We start from the raw sequence: 20,555 nt of genomic DNA on the forward strand, positions 1-20,555 counted from the left end.
CTGAGGTTTAGTCATCATAAGAGTTTATTCTTGGAAGCTGGTTTAAACACTGTGTTTGGTAATTTCAGCCATTTTTCAGTCCGTTCCCCTTACAGTCCAAAATAATAACATTCCGTGTTCATGCATCACAACAATTAAGTTAGAACACACACTACAGTTGAAAGCTAGCACCAAACACGGTGTCATCTCAGGTCACAAAGTGAATTCAACTGAGTAATAATTGAAATATCACCATTCGTCTTTTGGACCAGCATGCTGTCATTTCCTGTTTTAAATAGTATGCACAGTCACATGCCAATGCTGCTTAACATTTGGATTGTGAGTACACTTGACTGACCTAATAAACTGTGAGCCCAATTTTGGTTTTGGCATCCTTGAAAATTTGTGATGGCTGCCCACTCCGGATCTGACATGGTCAGATACCACCTTCTTTAAAGCAAGTGAAAGGAAGATCTTTGAAAGTTTCTGATTTTCTCCATGCTGTCAACAGTGGAAGTGACTAGGCTAGCTGTCAGTCAGAAGTCCATCGGCCTCGTTTGCTTCTACTGCTTTGCCGTCAGAGGGAAATACATTGTTATGCAAGACTGAACAAGCTAAGTGGACACAGCAGACACTTAATTAAACAATGTCTGACTGAATGGAGGTGATACATGGTAGTGCTATTGTTTACAGTCCTCCTACTGTGTCAGAAGTGCCTTTCATTTTATCAGCAAACATGTGCTGTATGTGCCATGATGGCTGTAATAAATCTTTGGATTCAGTTTTGGCAGCTAGGATGAAGCAAATACTGAACGACACATCAGATGATCTGGATGAGAGGCAGGCTGTGATTACAGTTGCGTCCCAGAGCAACTGCCGAAACCCCAAGAGATCACACCTTGTGACCCAAAAACTTTGGACCTGACCTCATGGTTGACGTGTCTGTATCAGTGTGACTAGCCTGCCTACACAAATCATATCAACCAAACACTAACACTGGCTACTGACAGCTCCCACCTCCCTCAATATACCCAACATCCACCACATCAATTTTTCATGCAATCACCTTTGTGATGCTGCTTACATGAAAGAGAAATCATATCAAGACTTTGACAGCCGCCTTTTCAACTTTAGGCCAAACTTTTTGGAGCCGTTTTTTAACTTTTCTGTGTCTACTTCAGCTCCAGTTAGTGTTTTCCAATATGTCCGAGAGCTACTTTCAACAACCTCCAGAGATACGATGTGAACGCATTGCTGACAGCTATTTGACCTACATTTATGATGGACAGAGTGGCAGCAATATCTGTGCATACCAAAATGCAAGAGAACTACATTATTTTTTCACGTTCAAAAAATATAAACTTTCTTCATGCTGTGTTGTACTGTGATGTATTCAGGGTTAAGGACTATCTGTTGAGACATTAGTGTATCTACTTTTTTGTAGTGGATTTCTTGTAATGTGATTATTGAATGTCAATGCAAACAGAATCTAGAATGAAGTTTAAACTCAAAGGGAATGACATCAAGATTTGACAGTGGCAGGGAGGGCATGGTTTGAGTCCCAGCTAGAGGCAGAGAGGAGACACTGTCCCCTCCTGCTGTGCCAGCAGGTGCACCTGTCCAGAAGTGGGCTGATTGGCCTGGACAGGGACACAATATGCCTGCTTGCTAACAATGTACCACGGGTGGGCGAGTTTAAGCACTGGCTGGAGGTACAGACAGACTTTTTATTGACATGTTTTGTAGCATGCAAGCTGGCACACCTGTCCAAAGTCAGGTTCAATGCCATTTGACAATTTAAGTGTGTTCATTTATCACAGACAGAACAAGAGTGAAAGTCGTGTCTGTGAACTCCTACATACAGCTACTAACAGCATCCAGCACAGTTCTGTTATTGCAGGATTATGTGGTCTTTTGAATGCAAGTGCGTAACAGTGTCTCGTTGTATCTCTATGTGAACAAGACTTGCTTAAAAAGGCACTGCTGTTAACTGTTGATGATCTAGACATCTGAAACTTTTAATACGGGATTTCATATCAATTCAACTTCCTTGAACCTACGCTGGCAATATGTCAACAACACATCCTCTACCTTGGGTCACTTAGTCATGAAGAGTACAACAAAAGAACAAAATGGTTTTTAACAATAGAATTTACAGATAATACACCCAAAGCAATCAGTCACTTTCTAATTTACCTTCATATGTTCCGATCTCCAATAGGGTCCCACTCTTCTCCAACTCCAGAAAGTCCTCCACTGAAAGGAAGTTGTAGTCCACACCAGGAACTTCTCCCTCTCGGGGGGCGCGGGTTGTACCTGGACAACCAATCAGAGACAGGGGAGAGGTTAACAATGTAGACTAAAAAATACAGCTGAAGACTGCAGAGACAGCTACTGTGTAATAATTCACTGGAAGCATTGTTTTCATTGTAGTCTTTCCTCCATTCTTTGTACTGCAGCCATTTATCCTTATGTAAACTTTCACATTTGCAGGTTTTGGGGTAAATCAGACAGAGGAAGTTAAGTATCTGTGGAATAGTATCTACATTTATATTTGTAATACTGGTAAATCGCAAATTACATGATAGCAGTCTCCAAAAGGGAGATGATCCATTCACACTGGGGTAGAGTGAGAGGTATCGTAGTAGCACCACAGTGGGATCCTGCCATATGTGGGGGGAAATGGGAGTAGGAGTGTGTGTGTGTGTGTGTGTGTGTGTGTGTGTGTGTGTGTGTGTGGGGTTTGGCATGTAGCCTGTGAGATTCTAGCACTTGTCTTTAACGACTGCTGACAGTTGGCCAGCGTGGTGTCAATGGTAAACAGCTTTACAGCAGAGCAAATAGTGAGATGACAACACATCAACAAATAACAAATGACAGACACCGCAAGTTCAACTGACAATTTAAGTTGTTCTTTTTTTCTTTTAAACATTCAGTCATGATACAGCATGATTTTAATTTGTAATTTTTGCTGTTCAGGTAATGAGGATCCCAGGAAGATGAGCGACCTCTTTGTGGGAGCTAAAGGAAATCCATTAAAGAATAAAGAATGAAAGTCAGTCGGTCAGTTGTTGCGTCATAATGCACATTCCCATGCTACTGACTCTCTTGCTAGGAGTCTCGTTCTCTACTGCATTTACTGTATTCTACCACAAAAAGAAACTGATTCTGTCAGTGGCTTAAAACGCAGTATAAATTGACAGTGCTCGCAGCAAATAATCTTTCTCATCTTGCTCGTTTTGACAGACATCTGTTTGGGTTTTCCCTTCTTTGTTACCTTCCCTCGCCTTCCCTCTCTTCCATCACATCTATCTGTCTTATCTCCCAATCACTCTGTCTCCAATGGGTTGGTAAGCAATAAGCTGGTAAAAATAGATGTGTAGGGAAAGGGGGAGAGGCGCCCACTGCAGCCACATCCAGTGACAGTGGTGATAAATCACAGATGTGCAGACCCTAACTCGAGTGAGCATGCAATACACTCATGCAAACATGTAGAGAGGAAGGCATGCTGCAATGTCTGAACACACTGAATTTCTCACAGGAAATATTCTTGTCGTGCATCAGTTCAACCACGCAGCAATCATAGTCCATTCTTTTGTGTTATTTCTGTAATAGGCTGCTGTATAGGGCATACAGAGGGGGGAACTCTTCCTGTTCACCACCAACATTCATACTTAAGCGCCCACAAATTTCCATATTTCACAATTTGTGACCAGTAACTTGTGCAGGAAGGGAAAATTGATTAAAAGTAAAATAAATCCACTCTGAAGTCTATCAAACAAATAGGCAGTTCGCTCATTCCCAGGCACCAAGTCTTTTACAGAATGTTGACCTTGGAGAGTCCTCAGCCGAGCCCGAGCGTTCAGCCGACTGTCAGTTCACTTCCCACACAAAAGTGGCCATTGATTCGACTCCATTTAGACACTGCTGCTCTTAGAAAACCAAATAGGAAGTGGAATTGTGACCGGTGTTTCAAAAGGGATAGAAAAGCAGAGCATTGGCATAGACCCAGGGGTTAGACACTGTCATCGCTATAGGCCTGATTAATTCAATACCCCTCCCACAAAAGCTCCATTGACTAAGATGTGAAATAGAGTGAGACGGAAAGACAGGTTGGGAGTTAAGAGTTGTGTATGGAGACTCCTGCCTAGAGTTGGGATTGGATGAGTGGAACAATAACTCTCCCGGATGCTGACTGCTAAAATGCAGAAGAAAAAAGACGAGAGAGACTACGAGCTAAGGGCCAGTATAATCCAGTGACTGGCACACACAATGAAGCCTTGGAGATTTGCTGTTAGGGTGTTCATGTAGCACTTGCTGTCTTAACGGCTTCAACATCTTCACCAGCTGAGATGGGTGGGTGGGCGTTGTGAAAAAAAACCCTCATCATTAGCATTTCAAGAAGATGATCAAGGAAACGAGTGTTGAGATATTGGCAGTCGTACTGTGGCGTGGGGAGCTGGGAGCCACTACTGCTGCATCGAAACACATGCATGCATGCCCACAATACACACAACAATATAACACGCAACAATAAATTATCCAACACTGTATGTTCTTAAAGAAAAGAGAGAGAAGGAAAGTAATTTCTGTGTTTTCATACATCAGGCCACTGGGTCTGTGCTGTTGCTAGGGACAGCCCAGGAAGAATAAAGAGACATGTGGGGAAGCTACTGTATGTGGGGATGTTTGTCCTCCACTGATGACGCAGTCCTCTACACGGCCTCCTCTGGCTTCACAGCTCCCTGTTCAATACCATGACAGAAATCTGAAGTACCACAGAGGTATGACTGGTCTGGCCCATAAGAAAGCATGAATGGTGTACATGGTAGGGATGCCCAGAGCCAAACATTGTTATTGAACAATATGGAGGAAGATGCAATCAGGAGATCAGGAGTTTGTTTTCCAGCTAGACCTGTGTGGGATATGTGGATTATGTTATATGTTTTTATTTTAAACATGAGAGATGAGGAGACTGAGAGAAGTCTGAAAGAGACCCACAAGAGAGAGAGAAACTCAGAGACAAAAAAAGTGGTTTAAATTACAAAAATAAAATTTAAAGTAAAAAAAATGCTTTCCATTTATAACCTATGGTCTGATTTTTATTATCTTAAAAAAAAATCATTAACTTTAAGTTTGAGTTGAGTTGGGCTGTGGCTTTATAAATGTAATGAAATGATGAGCTGAAAGTAGCCTGAGAAGGAACCAGATGAATCTGCTGAGCTCATGCTTTATTTGCGAATTAGTTTGGCTACTATTTAACCTGAAATTAAAATACATCGTAGCTTTTTTGAGTGAGTGTGAGCAATCTGAAATCTGAGTTGAGCGTGGAGCAATAAGTTAAGTGCTGGAGGTAAGGGCTATGATTATTACACAGAACGCAGTAAGATTTTTAGAGTTTCATATTCGAAGATGTGGAGCGCCACATAACCTTGGATTCTGTCTCTCCCTGTCTCAGTCTGTCCTCTTGTCTGTCCCGTCACACAGATGAGAGCACAATGCTGAGCCACCTTTGCCTCTGGCAATCCAGCAGAGGGTTGACTCAGATGCCAACAGTCACAGAGGAGTTGGGTGTATGTGAATGCAGAACATGCTTTGGCTTGTCATAGTGCAAAAAAAAAGGTTGGGAAGGAAACACTTCCTGTCATAATCAGCACCTGTTCCACCCCCACATACACATCCACATGTGCGCGCACGCGCACACACACACACACACACACACACACACACACACACACACACACACACACACACACACTGACAATGAGGATGAGCATGGCCACCAAATAGAATGGTCTGGGGCTAAACAGGAGCTGTTGGTTGAGGGTAATCACTTAATGGAGCTTTATGCACCTATGTCCGCTGCAACACACACACGCACGCACATTTCATTACCATAACAGCCACAAGAGATCTGTCCTCTCTATGCTGTGAACCACCTTTGGTGACCAGATTAGACCCCCACAGTGAGGAGAACAACTTAGAGTTCAGCACCTCTGCACTGTGTCTACAGTTACTCAACTCTAAATAACCATGTTGAAGTTAGGGCTGACCACATCACAGCCATCCCACAAATGTGAACCATTGGTCTGACCATATCACCACTATCTTCATATCAACTGTTTCTCCTTGTCATTTGAGTGCTGCCATCCAGATTTCATCATAATGCAGCTGTTACTGCCTTTTCTTTGTGCTTTAAATGTTCCTCATTGTTTGGTCTGAAATTTAGAATTTCAAGCATTAATGCGGCCAAAAATGAACACTTTCCCAGTGAGAAATCGCTCTGAATGACCCTTCAGCAACACAGTGAGAGGAAAAGCTGTGTTTCCGCTGCATCGTACTGCATGGCTCGGCACTACTCGACTCACTTTAGACTCTAGTTGCTCCATGTTGCACAAGTGATGATACTATAGACAGTTCTCTGACCAATCAGAGGTCTGCAGTGTTTTCACTCCATCATTTACTAACGGCTCAGCTCGCTTGGTACCTCAACCAAGGTGCTATCAAAAAGTACCAGGTACTATCAACCAACATTCTCAGCTAGGTGTCAACGCACTCCAGTCATCTCCAAAACCAACACACCGAGTGCAGGGATGCATGTCCAGCCCACTGATGCTGCGACTGGCTTTATCAGCAGAAGTGGTGGGAGTAGCTAGAGGACAGGTACAAAGACAGCTGCCGGTGGAATTCAACAAGGTCCGCCCTGACCACACCTCACTGGATATCGGCACTTCTGATGTTGAAAGAGTCTGGAATGTTAAGTTTCTTGGTCTTACTGCTATCGAGGCACAATTAAGAATGTGCTGAGTAACAATATCTGGTATGGGGCCTGCAACACCTCAGACCTGAAGTCACTCCAGCTCACAAAGAGGACAAGGGAAAACATCATTCATCCTTCTCTCTGTTCTCCATTCAGGAGTGCTGCACCCACAAAGCTTTGTGCACCCCTCTCATCCATCCCACAATTTATTCGTCCCTCTACCATCTGGTAGGAGGCTTCATAGCCTCCCAGCAAGGATATCTATCTCCTAGCTGTTAAGCTTCTGCAATCACTGACCCCAAACAGTGACTTTCCTGGTGAATATGTCTAACTGGTCCTTCCAATGTCCCCTCTACCTCCATATTGCTATTTCCATTTCCTGTGCTGCAAGGAAGAGCACTGAAAGGACTAAAAAATATACATCAAGTACTCCGTATGAATGCTGTTATGTTTCATGTGTGCATAAGATACATACATGAGTATATATTACAATTATTCAATTCTTGTTTTGCAGTTTTTATTCTTTTTGTTTTAACTAAGTGCATAACCTGACTCCTTTTGAATACCTCTTTGCACCATGATCTATAAAATCTTGTAAAATGCAGATGTATATAGATGTGATGACAGTAAACTTGATGTATGTATATTTTTCTGCAATGCCACTGTCACAGTAAAAGGGGTCTTCGTTAATGGCAGACATAGATGGTTTTGCAGAGGTAATTTCCTCCAGCCAGTAGCACTGGGGATGAAAAACTAAAGGTTTTGCCTGACTTACTGAAAACAGAGAGAACAATTTGCAAAAACAGAGAAGTTAAAGGTTTAAAGAGAGATATACACAAAGATTGATTGATTTCTCAGTTCCTGTTGGGATTTTTTTTGGTTCAGTTTGAGGAGGTTATCATTTTGTGTAAGTATTGTGTATAGTGTTATGGACTGTATCATCTGTATGCAAATTAATATGTCTTAGCTGATACTATCACACATGAAATGATATCACTGTATATGGGCCCTTAACAAAAAACAGAATTAAAAACAAATTAGCCAACACACTACTTTAACTGTGAGGAACATCTGGCCAAAACTTCTTTTTTACTTACAAGTTGTGTATAACTTACACCACAAACCCACCACCGACCCAGGCACACACACAGACACACTCAGATTTTAAGAGCCTAATACTGTCTCACTTGGCTGACATCAGTGGATATTTGCATAAATTCAAAGCTCCCTTCAGTGATATTTTCAATTTTAACATTCAATCAATAACTTATGTGATGTGAAAAGGGATGCTAATATCATAATACAACCCTGCAGCTCTTCGCAGCTCATTGTTTTGTTTATTCGGTCGGTTCTGAGACAGTATAGTTGCCTCATGAAGGCTCCTCATTTACAGTACTCAGGCGTTCGAAGAAAACAAGCTGAAGCAGGTCTAGTGTACACAATCTGTCCGGGACAAAAAAGCAGAGAGGCAAGGTAAACCAGTCATTAATGATGATATTCAAACATCCAGTAAGCTGAAGAAAGCCACTTTTATTTTCAGGAGTAGGTGGACTAAAGCTGACCTAAAAGTTGAGTTAATATTAGGATTACATTTATAGGTTAGCAATAAAAAAAGGTTCCAGTGGGATGCTCAAGTCCATAACTGTACACTAACACTTTTGATTCAGTAAGTTGGCTTTGGACTTTCTGTGAAACCTGGTGGTCAAAAGCTGATTAATGACAGACTTTGACACACACTAACTGGACAGAAGGTGGATCAGAATTACACCTGAAGTGTTTTTGTTAACAGGTAAAAATGTGACAAACGTACCTCATTAAAATATTAAGTTTAAACTCTTTTGGAAGCACAGTTGGCTTTGGAAAGTATTCTGCCATTTCGAAAGCTAACAGTGACCACTTTGGTGTCACCGTGACCTTGGCACTGCCAATCAAAATGTCATCCCTTCCAAAGTACCTCTGGATTGGGCTTATCAACTACAGAGAGCATCCGGTTACACCATGATGTCTTTCAAACCACAATCAATACATGACAGCAACTGGTCACCACCCTCACTGTGACCTTGGCCTTCCCAGTTTGTCTCCACTGTCACTCATCTTACAGAGGATCGATATCAAATTGTCTCCTTTCTGTCAGCTTCCCATCATCTCAACTGAACTGACTCAACTGCGGTATTTAAGGTTCATCATATCTTCGTTCAAGGTCAGCAATGAGGTCAACAGCGTGATGGTTGGTATATTTACTTGTGTTGCCCATATTGAATTATTCCAGTCAGTTACTTATCAAGAGGACTGATAATTGTTTCTATAAAAATCTATAATAGCTATAACTAGCTCTCCTGGAAAGCCTCTGGCAAAGACTTTACATGAAAGCGAAAACATTCATTTCCTTCTTTCACAGTATATTGTATGCATAGGTCAAAAGTGAGCCTCTTACTCTACCTTTATGCAGATAAATTAGAGATAAAAGTGTCTGGATGTCTCACAAATGAACAAACCATTAACATGCAAACCCTGAAACTGACCTCATGATTTAAATACTGTGAAACTAAATGGATTGCTTTAATGTACTTAATATATGGAAGTTCTTCACCTCTTCCCTCTTCAAGCACAACTAACACTCACTGGCAGACAAATCCAAGCACCTCATCTATATTTAATTGATGGCAGACTATTTTAAGGGAGCATCTGCCCTTCTAGTGGCAGGATAGACTCAGACTAAGGTTGCTGACATTTGTGAAGGCAGAGGATGACACTAAGATTAGATTTGAGAGTACAATGACATTATAAGAAAGACCAAAATGACTACATTATTCAATTATGCATCACTGAAACATCTTCCACAACACGATCAAGACTGAGAGGTAAATTTCAACTCAGCTCAACTGTGCTAGATTTTGCAGGAGGATGGGACAGAGACACTAACGGGGAAAAAGAAAATAGCTCAGCTTGGCAACAACTGTGTTCAAATGACAGAGGAAAACACATGGTATTAAAATTAGCCATCTTTTTTTAACACGATGGCATCAAAATACAACAAAAATGCAACGGGAGGCTATACAGGCATGCAGAGCCACAACCAAGCTTCTAAAAATAACTGTGTGTGAAAAATCTGTTTATTTCCTACGCTTGCGTTCCCCCAGAGCGATAGAGCACCCTGGGCCCACATATCCCCCAGGCCTGGCCTTGCATTTTAGCTGTGACCTACATTTAATTCCCTCCACAAGGACAATGTTGGGCTTGACTCCTTGGACGACTTTGGGTTTATGGCTGTGGGCAGCTGAGGAGTCATCTTGCTTGACATCTTCATTGGTTCCAGTTTGGTGTTGTAGTTTGGCATTTTTCAGAATTATCTCTTCATCTTGCTTAAATCTCACAGCTTTCTTGATTTTGAAAGACCCAAGTGAACCAGACTCTAACACGTCTTTCATATTAGTACCGGGTTTCTTTCTCTTTTTGCGCACTTCACAACATCCACAAGGCTTTAAGGACAAAAGAGTGAGCATGACTTTATTTTGGTTTAACCCAATCAGAGATCCGGGTGAATGTGTCCAAATGTTGTTGAACATCACTGTTCAAAGAGCAAAAATTAGCTCCACAATGGAAAGCCGCAGCTCCAAACTTAAAGCAAAGTATCCATATTCAAACACCTCTCCTCTTAGATCAAATAATCAGGAAAAGGATGGGAAACAAAGTCTCTGTGACATTACAGTAACAATGTGTAAAAACAAGAAATTCACTGACTTGCTGTTTCTTGAACAAACCAGGAGGAGGGCCTCATTCTGACCCAGGGGTTCCCAAGACTTTAAGAGGAGTATCACTGAAAGATTGCTCCACCCAAAACCGAATACTGTCAACATCCAAAACCAACGACAATGCACACAGACACATGCTGATTATCCTGTGCAGCTTGGACTCGGCCCTGGGGAGTCTGGGAACATAGCTAGTAAAGTGATTGTTACTACCAACCATACAAATTCTTTTTATGTAGAGGATCTCTTTACCTGAAATTGACAGTGATCAACATTCATCTACTCTGCAACAACCACACTGACCTACTCACACATGTCAGTGTGTCAGTGCTTGACATAACAGCATCATCAGTTAGAAAACCAAGACCAACTTGGTTAATGCACACAGCTTTTATGTGCATGAAATTAGCATGTTTTTGCAGCATCTATCAGTCTAAAAATGGTTCTCAAAATGATTGGAGCCATTTAAAATGACTGTTTTGGAATCTAACTGCCACAACAAACTACAATAACTTTATTCCTAATCATGGAAAGATGGAGTGCTTTGTGCTCTGTCACCCAGCCAGCTGAACCTGGAATTACTTAGCATAACGAAGGGAAGTGACTTGACCGAACAAGTTAGTCAGGTTCTTAAGAAAACTCACAACTGTGACAGTTAGGATGCCTGAAAGCTTTGTTTTGGAGAATCTTCACTACATAAGCTAAGACTACGGTAATAATACAGCTTGGTTGGGTGTAGATTTTGCTCATTTCAAAAACACTGAGACTCAGAAGACTTGACTCTGCTCCGAAACCTTTACTGTATCTCAAACACCAAATAATCAAGTCTTTTCCATCATGATCCAGCTCTCCATTTGTGGCAGGCCTTCAGAGCATGCCCACACTACACCAACAGATACACAGACTTCAGTATGACCTAGATACAAATTGTCTTCAAAAGTCAGAGGGTTCAGAGAAACGACGTGCACAGTAAGGTGGAAAACACCTATAATTCAAAGCACTGCAGGTTCATTCCTTGAACAATTCAAAATGCAGGAGGAAAATAACAAACAAAACAAGGGGGGAAAGATGATGATGGTTAACTGATTAGTGCCATGAGTGAAAAGTAGGCCATCATAAATGTGTTTGGCAATGATTCATTATCATAATTGTTCTATTAATAGACCCAGCTATTCTTATTCGGCTTGTGTGCTGGCATTCAGGTCATTCAGGACAGGAGTTATTTGAAAGAGTGCATTTTAAGTAGTTTGCAACTGAAATGGAAACAATGGCAGCACTCACATATTCTGACAGTGTTTTGGGAAATTTGGGGTTTTCTACAAAGGATGAGACACATGAATCATTGACAAACACGGAGTTAAATGTATGTGCTGGCTTAGAGAAGAGGCTGTTATCTGCAAAGCTTGATTAAAATTTTCATGAGCATGACCCAGTGGATAGCACAGGAAACCCGTGATACTCCCTCCCTCGGCTGCACCTCTCCTCCGTCTCTCCTTTCCGCCTCTGTCACTCCTCCACTCCATTCTTTCCTTTCTGTCCATGTTTTGTTTCTTCCCTCTTTCATTGGTCCTTTCATTTGTTCCAGCTCTTCAAATCTGTAACACCAACAACTCGCTCTTAATCTTTAAACCACTATTCATCTACTCTTTCTTTCATACAAAGAATATTAAGGAAGTTAATACCACAGACTCCTCCACCCAGCCTCTGATCTGCTCATTTGAGTTTTCTCTGTCTCCACTGCATTTGGCAGATGTGACAACTGCCTGTGTGGCCGGGCAAAACTGTTTCTGCATTTGGGTTTGACTGGAGGACAACTGTGGTTTTTCTCAAGCCGCTGACTGGGTCCTGCCAAAAGCCCAAACTCCATTTTGCCGCTCTGATGTGGATGATGTCATGTAATCCAGAAGTACACCAAATAACTACTGCTTCATTCTTCTTGGCTGCCACTAACTTAAATGACCAGTCACACTGAAATCCAAACATGAAGGATAATGAGCATTTTTCATAAGGCAAACTAACTAACTAAAAGTTAAAACTAATGAGAATAATGCTAAATATACTGTATGCTACTGAAAATATTAATGAACATATCCTAACAACGTACATCAAAAAGGAATGCAATCCAGGCAAATGCAAGGAAATGCTACAAAGGAGGAAGGAAATAGTTACAAAAGCCAACATGATTCGATGAATGTAGGTCTTTACCAGAGCTTTAAAGACAGTCGAACAACCACTGATCAGCTGTATAAACTCAACTGGCACGTTGATAGTTCTGATCTACATTTTAAATATCATCTTTATTATTTGACAAATTCTTCCTTCCTTGTCAACACCTGAAGGCATCGCTACCCAAATGCACCTCGTCCACTGACAGTTCAGTTCAGTCCGAGATCTGGGTGTGTTTGCTAGTAGCGGCTAATGCACCCTTGAGCCGCTGGCCTGCAGCAGCAGACATGGGGAGCAGGCTACAGAGATCTGGTAAACTCATTTGTTTCTAACTAAACTTATAGTCATCCACCCCAACCAACGCTGACTCAAGTGACAGCACTTGAGGCCATTTGTCAGATTTCACGCAGCTCCCTCTGGAGCCACAAAAACCGCTATACAACTTCATGCAGTTGTACTCCCAAAGACCTCCAAACAGACTTTGATGTGTAAAATCTGTCCCCTTTGACTAAACAATCTACTTAAACATGAAAACGCTGGCAGTGTGAAATAAAACACACCGATATAATTGAAACAAATGCCTATGGCTGAAAAGCAACATTAATGTTTGTCGAAGAAGTCAGGAACAGGTTACAGTCTGGCTTATACTCAGAGATACGCATCCCTCATTTCTCCAGTGTCCGTAGTCTGTGCACGTCTCAGTGGAAAAAGTGGAGCGAAGGGGTGAAGCAGCGGGCCAATGTGATATGCACGCTAACAGCTCTGGCTATCTTTCTAATAAAGATGGATGCCTCAACGTATAGCAAGCAAATGCTTTTGCTTAGTCCTGCCTGTATTAAGTGAAAACAAAACTGCCCCGTGCACTGAATCATGCTGCCTCGAAATGAAATGTGATGACTGCTTTACATTAAGGGCAGGTCTGGTAGTGGAATGAATTATCCTGCTGTATGTCTTTCAAAGAGTCCAGTCATTTCACTTTCAAGTTAAACTCACTGCACGTATACTATCTACTATATTTCATACACAAGCAGCACACCAGAGAACTGTGCAAAAGCAAAGATTTTCTCAGTAAATCACACGAGCGCTTTTATTCTGCAAGCTTTTCATGATTTTCGTCTTATGGCAGTCAGAGTAAATGCAGACAGACACTAATGAGGGTAACACACATTAAGCATGTGCATGAACACCAGACAATCATATCCAATGCTTTTGCTGTAGTCTGGCATACATGGTTCTCCCAACTGATCACATTGTACTGGTTATGTGGGGTTTACTGTAGCATCTGCCTTGCCGAAATAACTGGCCACATAAACAGTATTGTATGTAGCTGGTGGATGATCGTAGTGAAACAACATGGATAATGGCCCTGCCTCGAAAATCTGGCAACATTCATGGACCCAACTGTTGTGTAAAAGCTATTACAGAAGCATTTCTCTCAATCTCCACAATAAACATGCTCGGATGTCAAGCTAGCCAGCTAGTCCACAGTTTCCAAGAAGATAGTGAAGCATGTCTTCACGGATAATGTTCAAGGAACAAACGACTGCATGTGGACACACACAAACATTGGAGGGGGGTTAGCTGACTCCCCGTCATCTTTCAAAACCAAAACAGATCCATCCACCGTCTTCACCACTGCTCGCCTGCCAGCGCTTTTTTTTTTTTTTGGTAGAACACAAGCGCACACACACAAACACACAAATGCAGGAGGGGTGATGAGCTGGCTGGGGTTTGTCAGCTCGGCAGGGGGATGAAGCCATCTGTCCCAGCAAAGGGTTAATCCAACCAAAAGCAAAGGCCGCAGATTCCAGCTTTTTCCAACATTTTTCAGTCCTCAAATTTCTAGCTACATTCTGGTTACATTTTTTTTCTTCTTATTTCTTGTTGGTTTTGTGGGCAGGAGGAGGGGTTACAGCCTATCGTCCAGCCTCGCAGACGCTCCAACCATCCCACCTGATTCTTCAATCCCCAGAACGCTCAGGAGTCCTGCCCATGTGGTGGCGGCAGGGAATTAAATGTTAAAGGGGGCAGTTTTTGTTATGGTTTTTCAACGATTGGACCGGATGCCTTTCATTTGGGATGGAGTGTTTTGAGTAGGGGGAGGGTGTTTTCACTGCTCCGGCTGGCTGAAAGAGGCTCGCAATGAAGAGACGACGTGCACACACACATGCACACACCACACCACAATGAGATCAAAACAGGCCTTTCTCTGGACCTGTGACGTGCTCCATTTTTCCCTTCCTAAGCAATGCTTTCAGCTCTAAATGATTCCCATACAGAGGGATGGGGGGGCTGTCTGAGGACCGGGGGAAGGGAAGAGAGGGAGATTAGAATTAGACACAAAAAAACCTGAAGGGCCAGTAGTGCAGTGTGAAGCTAAATCAGCCAGAACCCTGCCTGAAAATGCCCCCCGCACAAACACACACAGCCGGCCTTTGTCTTTTTATTCCACCCAGAAAAAAGCACCATGGGCTTTCTACTACCTACAGCAACATGGAAATGGAAAAGAGAGGCTTTAAAACGATACATTTAGAGGGGCGGGGAGGGAGTGGGGATGGAGGGATAGAGATGGGTGGGGGGTGGGGTTGGGGGGTGTCATCCAGACATGAAATGGATCAAGAGGGAGAAAGAGAAAGAAAGGAAGAAAGAGGGAGGATGAAGGAGAGGTGGGAGCTAACCATAGCATCCTGGATGCTCCAGACAGACAAACAGACAGGCTTGCTGCTGGAGGTAATGGCTTCCAATATGATCAAGCATGTCAACAGATCACATAGCCTTAATACAGCCATCGCAGAGCTGGAGTGCCTCCACCAGAAACACACATACTGTACATACACATGGGAAGTGACACACACACAGGCATCAAACCAGGGCACAGACAAACACAGACAGACGCACGCATACCTGAGACAGACAGACTCAGACAGACACACACAGCTTCCGTTTGACCACAACACATCAGCCTCCATTACTGCCAGCGATGTGCCTCCGTCTCCCCCGCTCTGCTCCTGATGCCTTCCGCCTGATGCACAGCCATCCTCACCGCCTGCCTCTCCATCCCTCTCCATCCCAACCCCCAACTATTAAATCACAGCAGCCCTCAGCCCTTTCTCAAAAAGAAAAATAAGACAAATTACCTCAGTCAGGGAGCCTGTGAGGGGCTTCTTCTCCTTCCCCTACAGTCCACAGCACAATACCACGTCGACAGGAGACAGACAGAGGGTAAAAAATCCAATCAGGTGTGGATGAGTGGAAGGAAAAACCAGTGCAGATTCACATTTCCTTCTCCTTTCCACCCTCCCCTTCCTCCTCCCGTGCGTCTGTCCTCTGTCCAGCTTTGGCTTTGTGATGCTAAGCTAATGGCAGCTAAGCTAAGCAGCATCCACACATTGGCTTATAATGCGCTCCGCCTCATACCCACACACAGCAATGCTTGGCTTCTATCTCCCTCTCTCTCTCTCTTTCTCACTGACTGAGCCCCGCTGTCTCCCGTCTCGCAGGCACCCACATGCACCCGCCCACCTCCCCCCTCTCCCTCGCTTGCCCTCTCACTCTCTCTCACTCCCTCCCCTTCTCTTGGCGGTTCACCCCTATTCTTTCTTGTTCTCACAGATCCCATCCATTTTTCTCCTCTCCCCACACCTCTGTTGCCTTTTCAATCTTGCCCAGGCACTGGTGTCCTTACACACACAAACTCATACACATGCTCTGGGTGTTTAACAAGCTCCAGACGACTCATCCTTGACCAACATGTGAAGACGACAGGAGTCGGGGGAAGAATCCTGAAGGCAAGTGTGGAACAGACAGATGTGAGGCTTGGAAAGAAAAATCTGTGATGACAAGAGCTGGGCAGGAAGGCATGGACTAGAATAAGGCTATGGCTGTACGGATATATATGCCAGACACAGCTAAACAAAATTTCTAAATCACCAATTATTACAGATGTTACAGCCCTGGTAGATAAAGGGATGCACTGTCAAGTAACAAAGGATGTCAGTGGGAATGAGCCAACTGTGGAAGAATCCCAAAAGAAGGAGATCAAACGTCTCATACAAGACTGAAGATAAAATATGGACGAGCAAGAAAAACACTGCTTATGCTGAGTCAAACTGACCAACTGACACACATCTGTGCATGCACAAGTTTAATAAAAAAAAAAGGCAACTCTGCAGGTGCAGGATTCATTTGTCATGCTCTATGATCTGAGGAGGGCGTTGGGAACAGCAGTGAGAAAATGTAAATGGGAGTAAGGTCAAAGGTCTTGTGATGTGCTATTCTCTGTCAAATACCCCCTTAAATGTGCACCAAATCTATACTCAATACTAATTCTGAGCAAGCACTGACACAAGAAAACTCACAATTTTCAGAAGACTCAGAAATGTTAGTATGCAAGCTAAATTGTTTTGGTTTTTCAGTGTGGTGTTGATGGACAATTGTGCTCCACAATGTAATAGGAATATGAAGTAGAGGGGTAACTCACAGCTGGAAAAAATTAAACGAACTGTGGGCGGTGGTGAGACAACTCCAGAAACGTCCCAGAAAACACAAAAAATGAAGTGTTAAATCTTTGGACAAAATGTTGCTTTCTCTTCATTATTTTTCCAAATTTTGCATTGGCAGTCGCTTTTCAGACACAATTTAACAGCCATAGAGCACATCTTTGACTGTTTACTATTAATACAAAACAGCACGACACATTTAGTACTGTATTACAACTGCAAAAACAGTATACTAGAGAGATTTGTATACAATATACAGTACAGCAGTGTACAACATAGTCCGGATTCGGAACACATCTCTTGTCACTCTTAGCAGCAACATCCTGTTGATTGATGTTCCCAATACCTGTCATGTCAGGGATTATAGGCCCTAAAAAAGATTAGTCAGCATCCCAACACACAAGCAGCTCTTACCTAAAAGCTATAGCAGCAGTGCAGTTCAGTGTGATGATAATCCACAATATTCTGCTTTACACCAAGTTCCCAGCTTCTTAGGTAAACCTAGCTAAAAGCAATGAAGTCTAAAGCAACATCCCTGCAAAGAATGAAGGTTACAGTGTTCAGTTTGAGTTGAAATTGTTTTAGAAAGGTGTGATCCAACATTCATTTAGGGGGCTTTATGCTCAGAAGTGTTTCTATGTTATCTAATATTCTGTCTACCCTCACTAATACGAATGGGGGACAAAATATTATTTGCTCAAACTACCTCTAAGCTGATCGTCTAGCATTTGCATGCACCAGTGTTAGTGATTGAGTGTGTGCAAACAATGCAATGAGCGTGAGAGTGTGTGGGTGGGGCAGTGGGGGGCTATGAAACTGGGGGACTCCACCCATCATTCACTCTGTTTGACAACATTCCTTTGACTCCTGCTAGTGGGGTTAGCTATACAAAAAAGTTCCCCACCAGCATCAATTCAGCTCCTATTGTTTCCCTCACGACCTCCGTCTGATCTACCTGCAGCATGCTGGGATCCCCTGGTCCAAATGTAAGCAACACCGGTATTGCATTGTGCCTCTAGTCCTTCCCCAATGCTCATGCAAATGAAAAGGATCTGAACAATTTTAAACACATTTATAGGGGAAAGCAGTAATGCTTATGAACGTTTAAGCAATAGTTTGACATTTTGGGAAATACACCTATTCACTTTCTTGCCAAGAGTTAGATGATAAGATCAACACCAGTCATGTCTGTGTGTTAAATATGAAGCTACAGTCAGCAGCTGGTTAGCTTAGCTTAGCATTAAGACTGGGAACAGGTGGAAACAGCTAGCCTGGTGAGCCTCTAGCACCCATGAAGCTCAGTGTTACATTTGTGACTATTTCTTGAGACAGCTAGCCGGGATCTGTCCAAAAGTACTGCCTTGAGTCATGTCATCACTGTCAGGTTGCCAGGTAACCAGCGGAAACTTCAGGAAGTTACTGCGCCGTGCTCTCGGTACAGGGCCTGGCCAGCAAGTCTGTTTCAACCCTTTTTCCAGTCTTTATGCTGGACTACGCTAACCAGCTCCCAGCTCTAGCTTCATATCTAACAGACAGATAAAGGAGTGGTATCCATCTCCTCACATAACTCTCGGCAAGAAAGCAAACAAGTGTATTCCCTAAAAGGTCAAACTATTTCTTGAACTTAACATGTAAACAACTGGAACTGTATGATAATATTATATGTTAAACCATCTTTGAAGCAAAACAAGTCTATGCCAGTGTCAGCAGCCAAACAAGAGTAGGCGACAGACTATTTAATAAAGTTGCCTTACTGAGAGCGTCTCCTTCCTTTTACAGGGTCCACTCAGGTCACCACAGAGTCAGTCCATCGATTTATCAACCATTCCCAAATCCAGATTAATGATTTTAATTCAAAAGTTGTGTCCAACTGCGGCTATCTTGTCAGCTGTAGGGTGAAGTCCAATGCAGGGCAAAGCAAACTTGGCTTTGTGATCAAGTGTAATTCATCTGAGTCGTGGTAAAACAGGAAAGATGTGTCATTAGAAAGACATGCCCAAATGTGTTGACCTAGCCTCGTCAAAAACAACGTCCCTTGGGTAATGCACGTCAAAAAGCGGACACACACACAGCATTTGACTGACACACACCCTCGTCTTGTGAGATAAAAGTCAACAAAGCCAAAAGAGAGTCTCAATCTGAAGTTCCTTTCTATAGCCTCCTTTAGCTTTGCCTGCCTTGATTTACCACCACCTGCTGTTTAGGAATGCCACAGTGAGTGAGAGCATTTCTTTTGTTCAGGTGAGTCAGTGCGATTGCACCTGTGAATGCAATCTCTAACCTCACCAAACCAGCACCACAAGGGCTGCTTTTGTTTACACTGCAGACACACACACACACACACACACACACACACACACACACACACACACACAGGCAGGAACATGACAAAATCAGCCAAGTCCCACACAAGCACAAGTCATACGTGTACATATGTTAATGTTAGCTTCACTGGCTAGCGACAGCCAGCGTTGATTTGAGTGTGAGTGTTTTTGCATCTCTCCATTCCCCCTCTCTCCTCTCCACCCATCCCCCCTTCTTGCCCCCCTCCCACACCCAGACTCCACCCCACCCCCATCTTCATCCCCGAGGCTTCAGCCCCCACCTCCCTCCGAGCCGCCCTCTTAGCCTATATACGGGTCGTCCAATCGTCTGTGCTGCTAGCCCCGCAATTCATCACACACGCACGTGAACGCTAGCCACTGCAAACCTTGCTCATTTGAGAAGCGAACACCAAGTCATCAGCATCACAACAACCACAGCAGACAATAAGGCTACTTGCCTAGATGCAGGAGAGACCAGAGCTCCCTTTTCAAGGCTCGTAGACACAGAATGCTGAGCTGTAAAATCAAGTGTAAACCAAACAGAGCAAGCGTCTCTTCCTCTTCTTGCTACTGCTCCGATCAACTGCCAGGAGAATTGAGAGAGAAAGAGGAAGAGCAATACCGAGACAGAAAGGGAGCAGCAGTGGCAGTGAGAGGACGAGAGGCAGCGGTGTCGTGAGTTGGGGGGGTCAATGAGAGTAGGATAGAGAGGGTGGAGGGTTGGTGGGGATAATGGGAGACTGGGAATGCTAAACGCGCGGATGGGGTGACCACAAGGGAAGCCGACGGACGCCTCAGCAGATGGGGGAGGGTGAGAGTGCTATGCTTTAAATTATAACAGGGTTATGGGAACAGCTGACTTTTTGGGGATGTGAGTGAGGAGACCAGTTTAGGTTACAACTAACTTCATCAAACTGTGCATCTTAGAGAACTACCTGAAGGTGGACAAGTCTGGTGAACCTCACTGCCCTGTATTTCATGAACCTAGAATGCAGTGTTATATGTTGTCTTAGTTATTTCTCAGACTCTTTTTTGCAGTTTATGCTAGCTACTTTCTTCCCTTTACTATGTGTAAATA

At 43.2% G+C, this 20,555-nt stretch overlaps 1 protein-coding gene across 10 annotated transcripts in view; it reads right to left on the reverse strand.

The window, feature by feature from the left end:
- Nucleotides 1-20,555, reverse strand: part of magi1b (membrane associated guanylate kinase, WW and PDZ domain containing 1b) — a 129,201-nt gene that overhangs the window by 49,285 nt on the left and 59,361 nt on the right. For 9 of the 10 annotated variants that reach the window (XM_076751296.1, XM_076751263.1, XM_076751280.1 and 6 more), the window contains exon 3: nt 2,176-2,295. In XM_076751296.1, coding sequence (XP_076607411.1) covers nt 2,176-2,295 — 120 coding nt within the window. Of the gene's footprint in view, nt 1-2,175; nt 2,296-15,791; nt 16,121-20,555 lie in introns of those variants that run through there. The other variant, XM_076751288.1, reaches the window with a different exon arrangement.

The sequence above is a fragment of the Chaetodon auriga genome, chromosome 2, assembly GCF_051107435.1.
Source record: "Chaetodon auriga isolate fChaAug3 chromosome 2, fChaAug3.hap1, whole genome shotgun sequence".
NCBI classification, from domain to species: Eukaryota; Metazoa; Chordata; class Actinopteri; order Chaetodontiformes; family Chaetodontidae; genus Chaetodon; species Chaetodon auriga.